Source organism: Furipterus horrens, unplaced genomic scaffold (genome assembly GCF_987537825.1).
Source record: "Furipterus horrens unplaced genomic scaffold, mFurHor1.1.pri manual_scaffold_1, whole genome shotgun sequence".
Classification (NCBI taxonomy): Eukaryota; Metazoa; Chordata; class Mammalia; order Chiroptera; family Furipteridae; genus Furipterus; species Furipterus horrens.
In genome coordinates, this window is record NW_028327171.1 from 53,146,003 (window position 1) to 53,164,984 (window position 18,982).

General features: G+C 35.9%; 1 protein-coding gene and 1 pseudogene across 4 annotated transcripts in view; both read left to right on the plus strand.

Annotated features, from left to right (window-relative positions):
* OPA1 (OPA1 mitochondrial dynamin like GTPase) overlaps positions 1-18,982 on the plus strand; it is an 87,435-nt gene that overhangs the window by 31,974 nt on the left and 36,479 nt on the right. For all 4 annotated transcript variants that reach the window (XM_090275467.1, XM_090275481.1, XM_090275475.1 and 1 more), the window contains 12 exons: positions 4,604-4,684; positions 4,808-4,882; positions 5,295-5,366; positions 5,450-5,549; positions 5,881-6,011; positions 8,870-8,942; positions 9,040-9,112; positions 10,030-10,145; positions 10,932-10,996; positions 12,029-12,105; positions 15,903-16,068; positions 18,053-18,205. In XM_090275467.1, the coding sequence (XP_090131593.1) occupies positions 4,604-4,684; positions 4,808-4,882; positions 5,295-5,366; positions 5,450-5,549; positions 5,881-6,011; positions 8,870-8,942; positions 9,040-9,112; positions 10,030-10,145; positions 10,932-10,996; positions 12,029-12,105; positions 15,903-16,068; positions 18,053-18,205 (1,182 nt within the window). The remainder of the gene's footprint in view (positions 1-4,603; positions 4,685-4,807; positions 4,883-5,294; positions 5,367-5,449; positions 5,550-5,880; positions 6,012-8,869; positions 8,943-9,039; positions 9,113-10,029; positions 10,146-10,931; positions 10,997-12,028; positions 12,106-15,902; positions 16,069-18,052; positions 18,206-18,982) is intronic.
* Positions 3,832-3,927, plus strand: LOC150021102 (U2 spliceosomal RNA; annotated as a pseudogene).

Sequence of the window (18,982 nt, forward strand, 5' to 3'; positions counted from 1 at the left end):
TTGAAATATGGTGGGTCAAGAGAGTGTTTTTAAAGATATTTATATGTTATGTGTAATGGTCTAGTTGAAAAAAATGGTGGAAGAGAGAGGGAACAAAGAGGGAGCAAAGTCACTGAGGTAAAAATGAGGCTGGGACTCAGGACATAGGTTGTCCATTATATAGAAGCACTAACAATTCATCCATGGTTACAGGAAGGAAATCTATGGCTACAGACTCTTTTCATTCAAAAAATATTTCTTAGGTGCTTAATATGTGCCAGCACTGTTCTAGGCAGTGTGCTGGTAAACAAAACAAAGATCTTCACCCTGACAGATGATCAATTCTAGTAGACAGAGACAGATAAGTAATAGACATAATAAGCAACTAAGTTACATAGTATGTTAGAAGCTGGCAAGTGTGCAAAAAAGAACGAAGTGGAGCCAGGAAATGGGAATGGTGGTGCCAGGGTGTTGGTCGCCTGCATTGAGAACGTGGCAGTTGAACTAAGACTTGCAGAAAGTGGGGGGAGGGATTTGTGTGACTCTCTAGTTAAAAAGTGCTTCATACAGAGAGAAAGTTAATGCAAAGCCCCTGACATAGGTGGCTTTTATGTTTAAGGCCAGTGTAGTGAGAACAGAGTGAAGAGTAGTTCGGTGATGAGATCAGAGGATTAATGAGGGGTAAGGAGAGCAGATTATTAGGGCCTTATAAGTCATTGTATGAGCTTTGGTTTTTATTTTGAATACAGTGAGAGCCAATGCAGGGTTTTGAGCAAAATAACATTACTTTTTAAAAGGCTTACTCTGACTGCTGTGTTGAAAATAGACACAGGCCCTGACCAATGTGGCTCTTGGTTGGGCGTCATCCCACAAAGCGAAAAGTCACTGGTTTGTTTCCTGGTCAGGGCACATGCCTAGGTTGCAGGTTTGGTCCTCAGTCTGTGTGCATATGAGGTGCAACCAGTCAATGTTTCTCTCTCACATCAGTGATTCTCTCCTTTTCTTTCTCCCTCCCTTCCCCTCGCTCTTTAAAAAAAGAAAAAGAAAAAGAAAGAAAAGAGAAAAGAAAAGAAAATAGGCAAGAGAGGTAGAACCAGGGAGACCAGGCAGGAAGCTATTGGAGCATCCAGGTAATACTTGGACCAGAGAAGTAGCAGTGAATGTGATTAAAAAATAAATAAAAAGGTTGAATCTATTATGAAAATAGAATTAACATGATATTTTGACATATTTGATATGGAAAGAGAGTAGGTCAGTTGTTGGGATGACTTGAAGTTTTGGGCCCAAATTAATTAAAGCATGTCATTGGCATGGGGAGGTCTGGATTCGAGTGAATTTGTTTTGGGCAAGAAAATCAGGAATTTGGGACTTGGTGAGGGGTGTTAACAAATAAGCAGTCGGATATACAAGTTTGGAGAGCAGTCTGAGCTAGAACCTTAAATTTAGGGGTCATAATCAAATATCTAGAGGTAGTATATAAAGCCATGATCTTACTGGATAAGATCACCATGAGAGTGAGTAGAGACAGAGAAGAGAAAATGAAGAGTTATGTCCTGGGCTCTCCCAACATTAAGAGATTGAGGGAGATGGAAACTAATGAAGGGGCCTGTGAAGGAGCAACCAATATGATAGGAGGGAAACCAGAACAGCGCAGATGGTGTCCTGAAAGTCAGGGAAAGAAAATAACCAGAAGGGAGTATTCAGGGAGCTCAGTGCTGCTGATAATCAGGGAAGATGAAGACTGAGAACTGATTATTGAATTTACAGTAGAGGCAAGTGAGTAGTGATGTGGACGTTTCCTTCTGATTGCTTCCACTTCCTCAGTGACATGAGAACCTAGATTATCAGCTATTAAGTAAAGAAAGGGGAGAAGGTATTGAAAGTTGAGTAAGAAGAAAGTGTGAAGTCTTTTCTAGGCCAATGGTGAGTTGATGAGGGAAGTTGAGAAATACTAGGATTTCTGAGTGGTACTGAAGTCCCCGTTAAGGTCTGGGGACACAAACTTAAGAGCAAACTGTGTGGTTGTGTGTTTTATTTTTCTTTTAGTTCAGCTGTTGAGTGTATTATAGAGTAACTGAAGAATTGGAAAACTGAAATCACCAAGAATGAATGCCAGAGTAGTGGTAGAAAATGAGACAATGAGTTGATGCTAAAATCTTTTTAGAAATACAGTCTGTTGATAACCACAACAAGCAATCTGATGTATGTAAGAGACTCTGGGTCCCTCAAAGGGGATGAAGAAACTACTCAGACACTCACCATCTGAGGAAGGAAGAGAGGGGGTTTGCTCTGTGGAGAATCGCCCTTGTTTCTTTATTAGCCAGGGTTTTTATCTACTTTCCACATGTGGAAATGCGGAGGGAAAACATGCAGCCCTTCCCCAAATGGTAGGGAGTGACAGGGAAATGCAGATCAATACAGGGTTGAAACGTCCAGATATTTTACACAAGGTCAAAAACATTTCCTCTTACTTCATCATTCTGTTTTTCACATTCTACTGACAAGGATTTGAGGCTATACAGAAAAAAACAGAGCAGGTTCTCTTTTCCTTAAAAGCCACTTTGTATTTCTATTCTATCTTTAAATCCCCCAAAGGGTGGGATTCAGAGGAAGCATGAAAGATAAGAAACCTGCTGGTTAAGTCCCAAGTTCCCATTTTTGGGCGCGTCTCCACACAGCGGAGTCTTTCAAACCATGCCTGCCTGTCTCCCACAGGTGTGATTCATCCAGAGTGCACTGTTTGGGGTCTGACTGTGAATTCAACCATGTTGTGTCAAGCTGGTTTCTTTTTCATTGTTCAGTGGCAACGATTTTCAGTTGGTGTGCCACAAGGATTTTTAAAATGTGCAATACCTGACTAGTCAGGGACTCTGACCTCTTACATTTTCAAATTAAAAAATGACAACAGCCAACACGACAATAGCTATCTGGTGCAAATGAATCAAAAGTATACCTGTTTTTTTTGTTGTTGTTTGTTTTTTGTTTGTTTCTTTTCAGATCGACAAAACATATATAGCTTTTGGTGTGCCACAGAATTTTAGTAATTAGTTTTGTATGCCATGAGATGAAAAAGGTTGAAAACCACTGTTTTGTGGTATTGTTTGAATGTACCACACTTTACAGATCCATTTTACTATTGATGAGCACTTGAGATGTTTTTAATTTAGGAAGAAAAAAAATGAACTGACTACACCTCCTATCATGCTCTATAATTGACTCTAACAACATTATAAACCAACTTCTTACATTGTTACCAGCACCTAATTGTAGTGGCTATGGATGATGTTCCATTTAAGGATGAGCTCACTTTCCTCATGCAGCATGGACAAGACAAGGCTGCTTTCTTTCCATTTTGCCCTTACTCCTCTAGTATTTATCAGGACTTCTCCTCCTTTGTAGATTCTGAACTCTAGATTTTGTCTTTCCTGCGGAGTGAGCTTAGCTTAGCATGTTAGCCTCCTTAGCAGCTTCCTTCTGTTTCATTTCATAATGTGAAGTGCCTTAAAGGGAAATTGTGTGTGGAATGTAGAGTTCAGAATTTGGAGAGTCTGCTGTGCATTTTCCCCTGGGACCTTGGCATCCTAAATCGTGGCTGCTTGATAACCCAGACTTCTCAACCCAGTGAAACTGCTACAGGTTTTAAGCTTTTCTCTCAGGCCACCCTGTGCCACAAATAAGCAAATACCCTGAGGGAAAATACCTGCTGGAATATCACCCCCAAATCCTTTGGGGCCTTGGACTCAGGCCAGATTGCTCTCCAGTGCCTTCAAACAGCTGATTTTGGTTCATTATCTAGCCTATTTAGCTAATCTAAGTAGAAGAAATTGTGTTTTAAAATTAGATCATTATAAAATCGCTTCTTGGCCTTTTGGCTAAGATCAAGTGTAGTATCTGTTCTTATCAGTTTAAAATTGGATCATTATAGTGAAGCTTGAAAAGTTACACTTAAAAAATCAAGGAATGTAAAGTTGAGAATTTGAAACTACTAACTGTTAATCTGTAAGTTAATCTATAAGTTGTTAGAGCATCTTTGGGGGAAGGCTCTCCTGTAGTTAGTACCACTTTCTCCTTCGCACCTTAGGTTTTACTTCACTGTCCTTATATCTCTGTATATGTCTGTCCCAATATATATATAGTGAGGTCTAAACCAGGGACAGTCACTTCATGTTTGTCCACCTGCAACACTTGACACCATTTGCTCTCAAACAGATGTTAAATAAATGAATTGTCTGTTACTTAAATTTATGTGTGAAGTTAAATGCAAGATTTTCTTTAAATTTTGCAAGTTTTAGATTTATGGTTTTGTGCTCAGTATTCTATATAACATGGACTGTGAAATAAGAGGGGTAGCAGTATTTTGGGTCATGAAAGATATAAAATAGCCAACAACTTGGTTGGGCGATCACAATATATGTGACAGATGTATGGACAATATAAATAAAGAATACTGTGGTCTCCATGTTGCCATGTTGACTACTCTCAGGGATACTCCTGATGTCTGTGTAGTGTGAAGGGATGCCTGGATGTATGCAATGCAGTGGCCCTACACAGACCCTGTAAGTGCTGTGGGAATTAATATAAATTGTAACTGCATTATTACATCTCAGTTTTCTATCAATTTCAGGTGACTCTGAGTGAAGGCCCTCACCACGTGGCCCTGTTTAAAGATAGTTCTCGAGAGTTTGATCTTACCAAAGAGGAAGATGTAAGTAGCATTCATGTGAGGTTTATGTAACTTTATAACCTGCAGAAGCTTATACAAGACAACGTAATGGAATATTTGTTAACTGAAGATTTTCTTAGGACTTTGTTGTTTCTCTATTCATAGCTTGCAGCATTAAGACATGAAATAGAACTTCGAATGAGGAAAAATGTGAAAGAAGGCTGTACTGTTAGCCCTGAGGTAAGTGTTGCAATTTTCAACAATGTTTTATGGAAATCTAATGGTTCTGATCTGAAATAAGTCATGGTTTTGGCACTGACATTTAGATTGCTGCTCTTCTAAGACAACATAATTTTTTTTTTAATATTCCAAATAATGTATCTTTTTGTGGGTAATTGTCTAGCAGCAACACCTGGGAACATTTTAGAAACCCACATTCTAAGGCTCCACCCAGGACAGACCAAGTCATAAATTTAATTTTGGGCCCTCCAATGTGTTTTAACAGTTCTCCAAGTGATTCTGATTAACCCTAACATTAGAGAACCACTACCCTAGTCAAATCTCCTAATTTTACACAAAAAGATCTAGAAACCTAGAGAGATTTAGTGACTTGCCCAAAATTAGTTTTTGTTTTCTTTTTCCCCCTGAGTAGACCATATCTTTAAATGTAAAAGGCCCTGGGCTACAGAGGATGGTGCTTGTTGACTTACCAGGTGTGATTAATGTGAGTATATACAAAACTTGTATTTTATTTTATTCCTATTGTGGAAAACATTTATAATGACATTTAAACCCTTTTTCTTTAAGACTGTGACATCAGGCATGGCTCCTGACACAAAGGAAACTATTTTCAGTATCAGCAAAGCTTATATGCAGAATCCTAATGCCATCATCCTATGTATTCAAGGTAAATCTCATCAAAAGATTTTAATTGCACTGATATACTTCCTTTAGCATAATCCAAACTTTGCTGTAAATATGCATGTTACATAAACATACAAGACGAATTTGTTTTGCCATCTCTTATTCATTTTATTAGTAAATAGAATTGAGGTCAGCAATATTTTGATAAATTTCACTGTAGGCATCATAGAAATTTTTATTGACTGGACTATCTTTTCATAACAAAGATGTATTAAGAAAATTTTCCTTACTATAATGTAGACACAAAGATGTGGCTTCTGTGAGTTTTTAAAATCCACTCTGCAATTATTACAGTGTTGTTTTTAATTTTTCAGATGGATCTGTGGATGCTGAACGCAGCATTGTTACAGACTTGGTCAGTCAGATGGATCCTCATGGAAAAAGGACGATATTTGTTTTGACCAAAGTAGACCTGGCAGAGAAAAATGTGGCTAGTCCAAGCAGGGTGAGGGCAACAGATTCTTTGTACAAACTCTAGCTATGACAGTTCATTTGTAAAAGAAAGGAAGAAAGAAAGAAAATCCTATGAAATACTTTATCAGAGGTAGTAGTGGGATTTTTCTTGGTTCTCTGTAAAAACAAAGTATTGGAAAATTATAGTAAATTTCTTAAATGCAATTTTGAGGTATAAATAAAATTTCATAATTATAGTTAGTGTTGAAATACCTAAACTGCTAATGTTGCATCTTCTACTTTAAATAATTTTGTAATGCTGATATACAGTCATTAACCTCATTTGTGTTGTTTCTCTTTTTAAATTTTTTATTATAATTGGTGTTCATAAATTGGTTTGAAACTAGGGACAATATAGATTTTTTTGGACCTTATATATGCCTTTTTGTTGTTGTTGTTTTGGCAGATTAACATCTTTCTAGCTGATCAAAGACTGTGTCGCAGGTTTTCATAATAGAGAAGGCATTAGATTAGGTGTCAGGTGTCAGCATTCTCATCTACACTCTACCACCAATGGAGTGTGTCCTTGGGCAAATCTGTTACTTTTCTGTAACTAGGCAATGCACATTCTAGCCTGTTAGTCTAGTTCAACGATTTTCACCTGGGATGCTGCCACAAGCACACTGGTGCGCCACTAGAGTTTTTAAAACATGCAGTACTTGACTATTTAGTCAGGGGTACTGACCTTTTTTTACTTAGATTGTCAAGTTAAAAAATAACAACAGCCAATACAACAATAGCCATCTGGTATGAATGAATCAAAATTATGCCTATTTTTTTGTTAGATCAGCAAGAAAATATATTTTTTGGTGTGTCGCAGAATTTTAGTAATTAGTTTATGTGTGCAATGAGTTGAAAAAGGTTGAAAATCTCTGGTCTAGTTCATCTCTAGGGTCATTTTCATTTCTGAAATTCTGTGACTTCGATTTCTGTACATGGTATTCAGTGTTCCTCTCCATCTCCTTTAACAAAGAAAGACGTTTATTTCAAGGTAATGTGTTTCAGGGTTGCTAAGGTTCAGATCTTGACCTAAGTCATGCTCTCTACTTAGTTGTAAAGGTATAAGGGTCCTGGTTAAGAGTGTAGAAACTAGCCAGAATGCTTGGTTTCAAATCCTGGCTTTACTCTTTGCTAGCTGTGTAACTTTGGATAACTTATTTAACTTTTTAGTGCTTTAGGCTTTCTCATTTGTTGGAAATGAAGATATAAATGATACAAGCTCATAAGTTGTGAAGGTTTTATGAGTTGAATATTTGTTTTAAAAATGGTTGAAATAGTGCTTGGCACAAAAGTGTTAAATGCATGGTGGATGTCATCTGTTCTCATTATTATATCTTTACCCCTCATAGAACAACAACTTTAGATATAAGTACCCACCTCTCATGCTACTGCTTAGAATTTCTTTCCTTTCCACCTGAGACTTTCTGGGACTGTGCCTCCTTATCAGGGGCTCCCAAGACAGATCACTCCTACATTGACCGATTGTCTAGAAGGACTCACGGGACTCATGCACATAGTCATACTCACACCTAAGATGTATTACAGTGAAAGGAGATGAAGCAAAATCACAAGGGAAAAGGCAGAAAAGATGAGTCTAGAGGAAACCAGGCTTACGTTTTCAAGAGTCCTTTCCTAGTAGAGTCACAGAGAACATGCTTAATCCCTCCAGTAACAGGTTGCTCGTGAAAGACTCAGCACCTGAGGTTTTATTGAGGCCTGGTTATGTAGGCACCCTCAAGTACCAAATTCCAGATGCCCAAAGGAAAGCAGATGTTCAGCATAAACCACACTGCTTGCACAATGAGCTACTGTTATTTAGGGAAAGTTTTATATCAATGTAGGGAATTGTTTACTAGTTAAGTTCCCAGATACCAACCTAGGACAAGCAGGTCTTTCTAAGGACAGCAGTCTTGGGCCTGCTGTGTTAACTCTTTTAACTCTGTGACCTTTGCTTTGCCTTATTTTATGGGTGAGGCCTGCTGTGGCAAGTACTGGTCCTGATATGGACAGAGGGAGGAGTGAGGTAGAAGCAAGTTTCTGTGCTTTCTTCCCATCTCTCTTCATTCCTTCCATTTCTTTTCCCTTTTCTCTAAAATCATGAGTTTGTATTTCTTTTGAAATGCAATTGAAGCTTACACAGCAGTTCTTTTCTATACCAGAGTCAGCATTAGCTTAGGGGTGTGACCTGTCTTAAAGGAGGGATTCTTACATCAGTAGCTCTTCATCTGAATAGGCTTCTGGAGAACGAACTCTTATATTGTGTGAGTGATAAATCTCTGTGCAAATGTGCATTTTTCTGTAATTTTTGTTACATTTAGAAAAGTATTTTTGACCCTGAAAGAGTTGAGAACCTACGGATTCATATTTTTTTTAAGTAAAAAAAAAAAAAAAGAAAGGCAGTTCAACTTAGTTAGAATTGCGATATTTGAAGAAAAGTATGGGGAAATAATAGCTACCATTTATTGAATCTTATGCATTCCTGGCACTGTGTTAAGTATCATTCTCTCATGTAATCTTCTCAACACCCATTTTGAAAAAGTTGTACTGTACTTAAGGCCACATAGCTAGTAAGTGGCAGAGCAGAAATTCAAACAAAGACCTGACTCCAAAGCACTACGCATTGTTTTGGTAGTTGTGTTTTAATAATACATTTTTAATAATACTAAAATTAAGTGTATTTAGTTTTTCCTCAAATAACAATTAAAATACGTTTTAGTACTTTTGTACAGATTTATATATTTAAATAAACATATACATATATAGTATTAAATTTGCTTTCTAAATAGTATATAATGCTCTCTGAAATTATGTAAACCTTTATCTCACATTTATTCTCACTTTTAAAAATAGATTCAGCAGATAATTGAAGGAAAGCTCTTCCCAATGAAAGCTCTAGGTTATTTTGCTGTTGTAACAGGAAAAGGTATGCAAAGATGGATTACTGTAATTAAAGTTTTTGTTGTTTTTAAGTAATAAACATTAATTTTCTTAGTGAGAACTTCACGATTATCTTTCTGTAGGCAACAGCTCTGAAAGCATAGAAGCAATAAGAGAATATGAAGAAGAATTTTTTCAGAATTCAAAACTCCTAAAGTAGGTATCTTGTCTAAAAATTTAAATATTTTATAGTGAGGGAGTAACTTAAACTATTTTTACTTAAAAGTTTGTTTATAACTGTTAGTTTAACATTGACTTCCCAGAATTTTTCCCAAGTACAGTAGTGATCTATATCTACTAAACAAGTCCTCTAGCTACTCTGACAGAATTGGGAGCAGTTTATCACATGGTACAATACATGCTGACATAGCAAACTGCCCCTTGGAGTGTGGGCAATGAAAGACCACATGGACAGCTCTGAAGTTGGTTTACTTATAAAGTGATTTTTAAAAATAAACTCCTGCGTTTTAAATACATGTACCCATTTCTCTTATGGTTTGGGGAGAGTTGAAGTGGGAGTGGAAATGTCAAAGGGGTATTGCTAGATAGATATTGACAGAAATTAACAAAGTAAATATACTAACAGAAAAAGCAGAAAGGAAGAGCTAAAGGGTAACTGAATTATATTAAAACTTTATATGCAGAGAGCCTCTTGAAGTGGAAAAGTATGTTTATATTGGTGTAGTAAATCAAGATAGTTCTTATAATCTCAAGTATTATCCAATGGGGTAGGAGGTGGCAAACATATAGAACTGCTGTCCAATACAGTAGTCACTAACCTTGTGTGGTTATTTAAATTTAAATTAATTAATATCAAATAAATTAAAACTTCAGTTCTCGGTCACACTAGCCATACATTTCGAGGGCTCTATAACCCCGTATGGCTGGTAGTGCCTACCATATTGTATAGTTCAGATACAGAACATTTTCTTCATCACAGAAAATTTTATTGGACTGCGTTGGCATAAAATGTATACATGGCTGTTCTCATTAGGTTACCATAACAAGCACATTCTCAAACTTAATATAGTTCTTTTGCCATTTTAGTGTATAACTCTTGTTACTTTTTATAGGGCAAGCATGCTAAAGGCACACCAAGTCACTACAAGAAATTTGAGCCTTGCTGTATCGGACTGCTTTTGGAAAATGGTACGAGAGTCAGTTGAACAACAGGCTGATAGTTTTAAAGGTAAGTTGGTTTTTTGAAATAAGGCAACACATTTAGGAATTGCATAGTCGGCAATTTTAGGCATCCATCAGATTTTTACTCCCTTTAACAGCTGTTTTTTAGTTCACTTACTATTATATAGTATGTGGAGAGAGTGGAAAAAGTACAGTCTTCAGTTGCAGTACTACATGAACACGATGTTTCCTCTCAGAGGAAGCATTGCTGGGAGCACATTGGGAGTTTAAACACATTATAAAGTTTGCAGTGATATTTGGGAGAAAGAGCTTGGTAAACTACAATGAAGTCAAAATCCCCTTTGGGGAGGGAAGAGGAAATGTATTAGAAATCAGAGCAGACTGTACTTAATCTTGTTCCTGAATCCTATACTTTCCTGCTCCATGGCTTCCATAGTTTCATTTGGTAAGAGTGTACTCTTCCATTTTCCCATTTGGAAATCCTGCCAATTTATTCCATTTAGTTACCTAAGTAACACACCCAGTGTCACACAGCAGTAGACCCAGGATGTGAATCTTAGTAGTATGAACCCAGAGTCCATGCTCTTAGCTGCTGTACTAAACTGCTTCACTCGTATGTTTTGTGGATTGAAAATGAAGAAACTAGAGTCAAGGAGATTAGTTTGGAAAATTTGCCGTAATGAGATTCTGAGATATTGAGAGTTCAATATACTGAGGAGCCATAGGTGCACACTCATGCAGTTAATGCAGAAGATATGCAAGATAGCCTTTAGCCACTGCCTCTGGGAAGACAGAGAATCCTCAAGCTTGACCATCTTTCCTTCCTCCTCAGCAACACGTTTTAACCTTGAAACTGAGTGGAAGAATAACTATCCTCGCCTGCGAGAACTTGACCGGGTAATATTTGTGCACCTCACATATTTTGTGTACATGTAATCTGGAAATCCTCAACTTGTGTGCTACAGTATTTTTAAAACATGCAATACCTGACTATTTAGTCAGGGGCACTGACCTCTTTTCCCTTAGTGTCAAATAAAATGACAACATCTAACACAACAATAGCCATCTGATGTGAATGAATCAAAATTATACTTTTATTTTTTTATCAGATTGGCAAAAAATATAATACTTTTTTGTTGTGCCACAGAATTTTAGTAATTAGTTTATGTGTGCCGTGAGATGAAAAAGGTTGAAAGTCGCTAGTCTAATTGCGCTCTAACAAAATTTATATTGATGGACGAAATCTGGTAAGCTAAATTGCTTTGGTTTTGACCATGATTACTAATTTAGAGCTGCAAGAATACATTTCATTGAAGCAGTTATCATTTCTACAGTAACTTAAATTACCTTTCATAATGTTAAAACAATTAGGGATCATGGAATGTCAAAACAAACATTTAAAAATATTTTCTGAGATGAATATTTTTAAAGGTCTTATAGAATTAATGTATCTATGTAATGTAAAGTATTAAAAAATATGCATCAACCTTTTTACCTTTTCAACATTTATTATGGGAGAATATGCTCTAATTTAGTGGGATTTAAATTCTGGTTTCCCTTGATTTTAAAATGTCATTGTTTGTAAAACAGCATCAGTTTACTAATACACTAATTTAATATATATTGATACTTTCGTACAACATTTATGTGACACGTTTATCTGAACAAATGTTATGTGAAAAACTACTTCCAGGATTAAGTAAATAAGTTAGACACTTGTGTCAATTTCTTTTTCCTTGTCTGGATATTGAGATTTCTAAAAAAGAGACTAGGAGAGAAAAGTGTTACTTGCTGGTAATGCATGCTTCAGACCTGAGCTCATCCTGCTGGCTTGTCAGAGGCCTTCTTTTTAGTTATCTCTGAAAAATCATGGCAGAGCAAATTGACAATCTTATGAAAATCTTACTTACTTGTATCTATATTGCCTAGAATGAACTATTTGAAAAAGCTAAAAATGAAATCCTCGATGAAGTTATCAGTCTAAGCCAGGTTACACCAAAACATTGGTGAGTATTTGACCTTTTCTCAAAGACTTTACTATATGAATTATAATGAAATACTAAAACTTAGATTGATAAAGCAGTGATTTATTGTAGCCTTGGCTCATCCCCCAAAACATAGGCAAGAGCATAAAAGTAACCACTATTCTAGTCTAATTAAGTGTTTAAGTAGAATAAATTATTGTATTTAGTATCTTTCAGAAAAGAGATTCTGAAAGATAGCTTTATACTCTTTTTAAATCTTGCTTTGTCTTAGGCTTTTCTTTACCTTTAATGTGCTTTGTAAAAATCACATCTAAAATTGAATCCTATTTGAATCTTTTTTTTAAATAGCAAGTAAATATGTCTTTTTGAAAAATAGGCATGCAAATCTTTCAAGGCAAACCTATCACATTCAATTCATGTTTTATGTAAATGTGGCACTCTTAAATTTGTTGGGAGTGGGGCACTGTAACCAAAGCAGATTCTGTGTATCTTAAGTGAACTATATCTAAATAGCCTTGAGATTTTTGCAGTCATATGTTAATTAACAAATTTCTTGTGCATATCTTATCTTTCTAAAGAAGTCTAAAGTATTTTAAAGAATTTATCACACTTGGAGCCTAACTATTCTTACTGCCATTCCTTACAAATAATTTCTGTACCTCTTCTGTTTGCTCAGTTGAAGATGATCAAAATTTACCCCATGTCGTAGGGTCCAGTCCTGAAATCTGAATTCAGTATTTCCAGTTTCCCCATCTTGGTGCCCTTTCTTCCTCAAGAGTGAATCCTTTTCTCTCATCAGATAGTCAGGATTTGCATGTTCTTCATCTCCTCCCTTATCAAAAATAGTATTCTGATCTGTACTTATTGATTGATTGATTATATACAACACAACTTATCTTTGTTATTATTTGTATTGTAAGCCACTTCTTTGGCTTTCTGTAAGCCAATTCATTTTTGGTGCTGCATGAGATAGAAGTGTGTGCGTGTATGAAGTCTGTCCAAAAAGTATCCAGCCATGTACTTTGAAAAAGAGGCGTTTATTGAAGAAGATAAAAGATACAAGAAACATTGTACATAGGGCAGTGATGCCTCAGTCCCCTTCAAAGTAGGCATCTTGGAACCTCACATAGTTCTCCCAGTTGCCATCAGTTGCCCCATCATGTTTTCCTGAATCTCATCTACAAATCTCTTCCCTTTCAAAGGCGACTTTAGATTGGGGAAAAGCCAGAAGTCACTGGGCACCAAATCAGGGCTGTAGTGGGGCTGAGTCACTTGGGTGATTTGGTGTTTCACCAAAACACTGTGTATGAGATGTGATGCATGAGCAGGCGCATTGTCGTAATGAAGCTGCCAATCACTTGTTTCCCATAACTGCGGCCTTCTGAATTATCCAAAGTTTCTGTGAAGGAGTTTTCGAGCTTAACACAAAATCTGATGCAGATTTGTTGCTTTATCCACTCAGTTTGAATGCAACAGTCCCACAGTACACATGCTCACTCAATGGCATCTACCGCCTCCACTGACTAGTACAGTGAAGTCGTCATTGTTCGTGCATGTGTATTCCAGTCTACTCTCCTGGGCTGCCAGGTTACATCGATGTCACGTGAAACATTTTCATTATATTAACAATGGTTGCACTTTTTCCAGACAGGCCTTATATGTGTGTTTACACACAGGGAATGAATATAATGCTACTTGCCTTACTTGGTTGTATGAGGATAATGTATATGAAAGATTATTTGTAAACTGTAATAACTAGTAATGCTATTTATGGGAGAAAAACATGGTGCTTCTGTACATTTCTGGCATCATCAAATGGTTGGTTTTGTTTGAAAAGAGCAAGTCTGAAATCAAAGTATACCAGCACTAGAGCAAGCCTTGAAGGTAAATCTCATTTATTTAACATATAGGCAGCTGAGGAGAATTGTGAAGGGACAAGAAACCTGTATTGCCAGATTGCCTGTTGCGATCCCAGGGGAGAGAACTAGGACATCGGACTGCTAAAGATTTATTCTGTGTGCTGCTAGACCAGATGATTTTGTACATTTTCATCATTTTTACCCTAGGCTCTAACTTAACACAAGCACAGATCAAAGTAGCATATCCTAATCTTAACTGTTCATGCCACATTGAATTCAACTGCAATGTACCCAGATGTTTTATTTTTGTGACATAGTTGATGCTGTCTTAGGTAGTATCTTTTTGCTTCATAATGCCTTCTGTGATATTTTACAATTCATGCCTAAGATACTTATAATTTTTTAAGTCACAGGACTGATCTATATACAGTGATCTGGAAGCAGTGTTATAAGCATTTTATATCCTAACATAAAATGTTATTTACTTATAGATTTTCTAACTATACTTTAATAATATTTTAAGAAAGTTATTGGGGGATTAGGCTTGATATATGGTATATTATAGTGAGAATTAGCCTCTCAACATTTTCATGCAATGTACCTGATCCTCAGGAATCAATTACTGACATTAAGCAGGAGATAAGTGGTATATCATTAACATTATGTGACCATCATAGATGTATTTTTTTCATATATCATTTAGGATAGCTGGCTGGATTTATAGAAACACTTTTTTAAAAGAAATGGTACCATGGTGTGGATACAGTTTTTGGTGAAAGGTATTAAATTTATTTTGTTGAAGTTAAAAGACAGACCACTTGATAAGCAGAGTATCTTTATACACCGTAGTATTATATTACAGTAGAAATTAGTTTGGGAGAAGTCAAATAAATATTTTCTTGAGATTTCAGTTTTTTTTCTTGATTGAGGTAATTGTCTCTTATTTAAAGATTTGTGTTCCTGTACGATGTCCTTTATGGCAGAATTTTCAACTTGATTGCGTATCTTTTATATCGTTATCTTAATCACAATGTATTGAGCAGTATTACCTAGCAATATCCCATAATATCTCTGTGCTTTGTGCTGTGGTTGGTAAACTGTTAAAATTACACCAGCTTTTCAGACTTGGACTCCAGTTAACGGTCAACTCATATAATGTATATATTATTGATATTAGGCAAATAAGCCAATGAAAAGATGCTTAGAATTATTAGTCATTGGGGAAATGCAAACTAAAATCACAATGAGATACCGCCATAAACCTATTAGAATGACTAACATAAAAAGAACTAACCACACCAACTGTTCACAAGATGTAGAAAATCTAGAGCTCTCAGACTCTGCTGGGAGGAATGTAAAATGGTCTAGCCATTTTGGAAAACAGTTTAGCAGTATCTTAAAAAGTTAAATACATAATTATGATATGGTCAGCCATTCTGCCTGTAGACTCTTTCTCCCAGGGGAACAAAAGAATATGTTCATACAAAGACTTGCATGTGAATACTCATAGTAGCTTTATTTGTCATAGACAAAAACTAGAAACAACCCAAATAACCATCCCCAGTGAATAAACAGATTCGTGTAATGGGATACTACACAGCAATAAAAAGAAGTGAAATATTGATATATGTACCATAGATAAATCTCAATTATGCTGAGTGAAAAAAAGACAAAATAAGAGTACATGCTGTATGTTGGCACTTATATAAAATTCTGGAGAATATAAACTAATCTGTAGTGACAGAAAGCAGATCCAGTGGTTACAGTTTTGGGGGATGATTGATAAGTTCATTATCTTGATCGTGGTGATGCACGTGATCGTGGTGTGTACATATGTCAACACTTTAAATATATGCAATTTATTGTATGTTAATGATACTTCCAGTAAAGCTGTTTTTAAACACTTAATATTATATTTAAATTTGGTGTTCCTGAAACTTTTTATTTTTTAAATTTCAGGGAGGAAATCCTTCAGCAATCTTTGTGGGAAAGAGTATCCACTCATGTGATTGAAAACATCTATCTTCCAGCTGCACAGACCATGAATTCCGGGACTTTTAATACCACAGTGGATATCAAGCTTAAACAGTGGACTGATAAACAGCTTCCTAATAAAGCAGTAGAGGTTAGGATATAATTTAATTAAATGGGTAAGAAGCATTATCTGAAGGGAGTAGGAGCTGTGAAGTTTAGATTTTATTCCCATCACAGCCACTATCTTTCTTTTTGTCTTTATACTCCATTTATTCTTTATTCCTCATCTTTGTGTTGGGATTAAGCTTAATGCTGCTACCAGATACAACTGTTATGAAACTTTACTAATTGGTGTAGTATTGGTATGAGTGTGTTGTTTTTCTTCCAACAACAGCATTTAACAAAACTGCCAGAATTTACTTGAATGTCAAATATTTTTAACTTCTGTGGATAGTTTCCATGAGGAAATGTTTAATGGGTAAAACAATTCATATATTGATTTTCTGCTAGGCTCATTTATACTTAAATAATCATTTACTTAATTTGTATCTTGCCAGAAGGCTAGACTAAAAATTATAAGAAAGTGCCTTAAAGAATGCATTTCTGTTACCCATGTTTCTTGGCCCTACCACTTACTAGCTGTGTGATCTTCGGGCTGGTTGCTTAAGGTTTCTGCTTCCTTACCTATAAAATAAGGATGATAATGTTGCCTACTTTATAGATTGTTATAAGAAATAAATGAGTTAATGTATGTAAAATACTTAGACAATACCTGGCCTATAGTAATTGTTCAGTAAGTGCAGCTGCTATTACGATGATGATGATGATCATGATGACGATGATGGCCATCATCCAAAGTGATCAGCCATGCATGTCACTCTGAAGAATGGTTGGTTGTCTTAAGAGTCCGTGCATGTACACGAAATTAGAATCAGTGTTAAAAATAATTTTGTTTTTTCATACCTATCTTAGAAACAAAATACCAGTTTCTGATTAGGTGTGTTTCACTCCTTTCCTATCCTGTTCTAGTCCTTGCTTCTTCACCTCTGTTCTCAATTTCTGTAAGCCTCTTTCTGAAAACTCTTATTATAATCATTCCACCCAAGCTGCATGTTGCAGTTCTGGTCCTTTCTCCACACATTCACCCCTACAGTAATTAGAGCTGCTGCCAGCACTTCACTAGTTCTCCTCACTATTGACTCTAACGTTCTTTGGGCCCTGTCTCATGACAGAATATTTTTATGTCCTACGGTTCAGGCAGTGGAAGTGGTCATTAGAAATGGCAATAATTCTGTCTCCTGCACTTTGCACCATCACACCTAGTTGTGGTAGAAAGATGGGGACCTGCTGAAGGTCAGGAAACATCGATTTTAATACCTCACTGTGTATTCTTGGACAGGCACCTTTCTTTATGCCATAATTTCTTCATGTTTAAATTGAAGAGGGCTAAATATAAAATACCATTAACTAGCCTACTTTATGTAGATATAGTTCTTAATTACTTTTGGCACTGCTCTTCCTTTCACTATTCATGTAATTAGGAGTTAGTTGTAATACGAGGTTGAATAATACTCAGCCACGTTTAACACTATCGATGCATTGCATAAAGGCAAAAATGTGAACAAGACTAAATCATTAAATTTTAAACTTTTTACAGTGTGGAAGAAGCAAGCAAACTCAGGTGTTGTAGAGAATTAAATAAGTGAACTAAGCCTGGTAGCTGGCTAGAGAGAGTGTACATCTCATCTAAACGGGGAGCTCCTGTTCAGTTTTGGCAGGTGGTAGTATGAGGGAGCATGAGTATAGTGTTGCCAGATAGTTCCGGAAGGCCGGAAATATAAGTTCATAGGTGAAGACTCAATTTTTAAATACTGGACACTAATTTTTAAAAAATTTAAACACTGTTTATGTCTAGCAACACATGTCAGGAATTCAAATCTATCCCACCCGCTACCAGTGTAAGATTTCTAGGTCAGAGTTCATATTTGCTGACTTTTTAAAAAATGTGATTTCATATGTATTTTCTCATAAGCTAATTTATTGTATCTATTTGGCTTAAATTCATGTGTTTATTTTTCATGTTACACATTCAATAAAAGTATATAGTATAAATTTTTTCTTTTAAATAATTCTAGGTTGCTTGGGAGACGCTACAAGAAGAATTTTCCCGCTTCATGACAGAACCAAAAGGAAAAGAACATGATGACATATTTGATAAACTTAAAGAGGCTGTTAAGGAAGAAAGTATTAAACGCCACAAGTGGAATGATTTTGCAGAGGACAGTTTGGTATGTTGTTTATATATTAGGGTGTCTACCTCAAACATTTATAGTTTCTCAAATTGATACTTTATTTATAGGGGACTATTTTTATATGACTGAGTTAGATTCTAAATTTAAAATAATGAAGGAAAGAAATAGATTTATGATCTGTAATCAACCCTTTGACATTTCTCTGCTATTGTATAATTGTCTTCTGTTATTTCTTTCTTGGTTATCATTTCAGAAAAAAGTCAAACTTCTCAGTAAACAGGCTTCTATAAACTTGAACAAAGTATCATCCATTAGCCTGAACTAATAGATAGCTGCTTCTCATTTTACTCTTTGTGGTAATGAATTAGATGAATTGATTTTCAGTGGATTTGAGTCATGAAATGTTAGGCTCCTAGAATCATAATGCTAACTATCATGTGTTGAATGCTTACAAGGTACCAGAAACTTCTGTGTATTTTGTAAGCATTATTTTAGTTCTTTTTTTCCTCTTGGCCTAAACCAACTTTATTTTATAGCAGTATTACAGAAAGCAAAATGCCATTTAATACAGCTTGAAGCTGCTATAAATCTAATCCAGTCGCATAACTATACATAGGGTCAAAAGCAAAGGATAAACATGTTCAATACAGGTAATAAATCCCTGTCAGGTCTCTGGTGTCAGCTTTAAATGGTCTAGCTTTCTTATAACCATCAAAAAAACCACTGCAGTCCCTACCAGCTCCTCTCCCCAGTGTCCTCAAACCAGTGTGAAACATCAAACACTCTGAAAGAGACAAGCATCCTCAATAATAG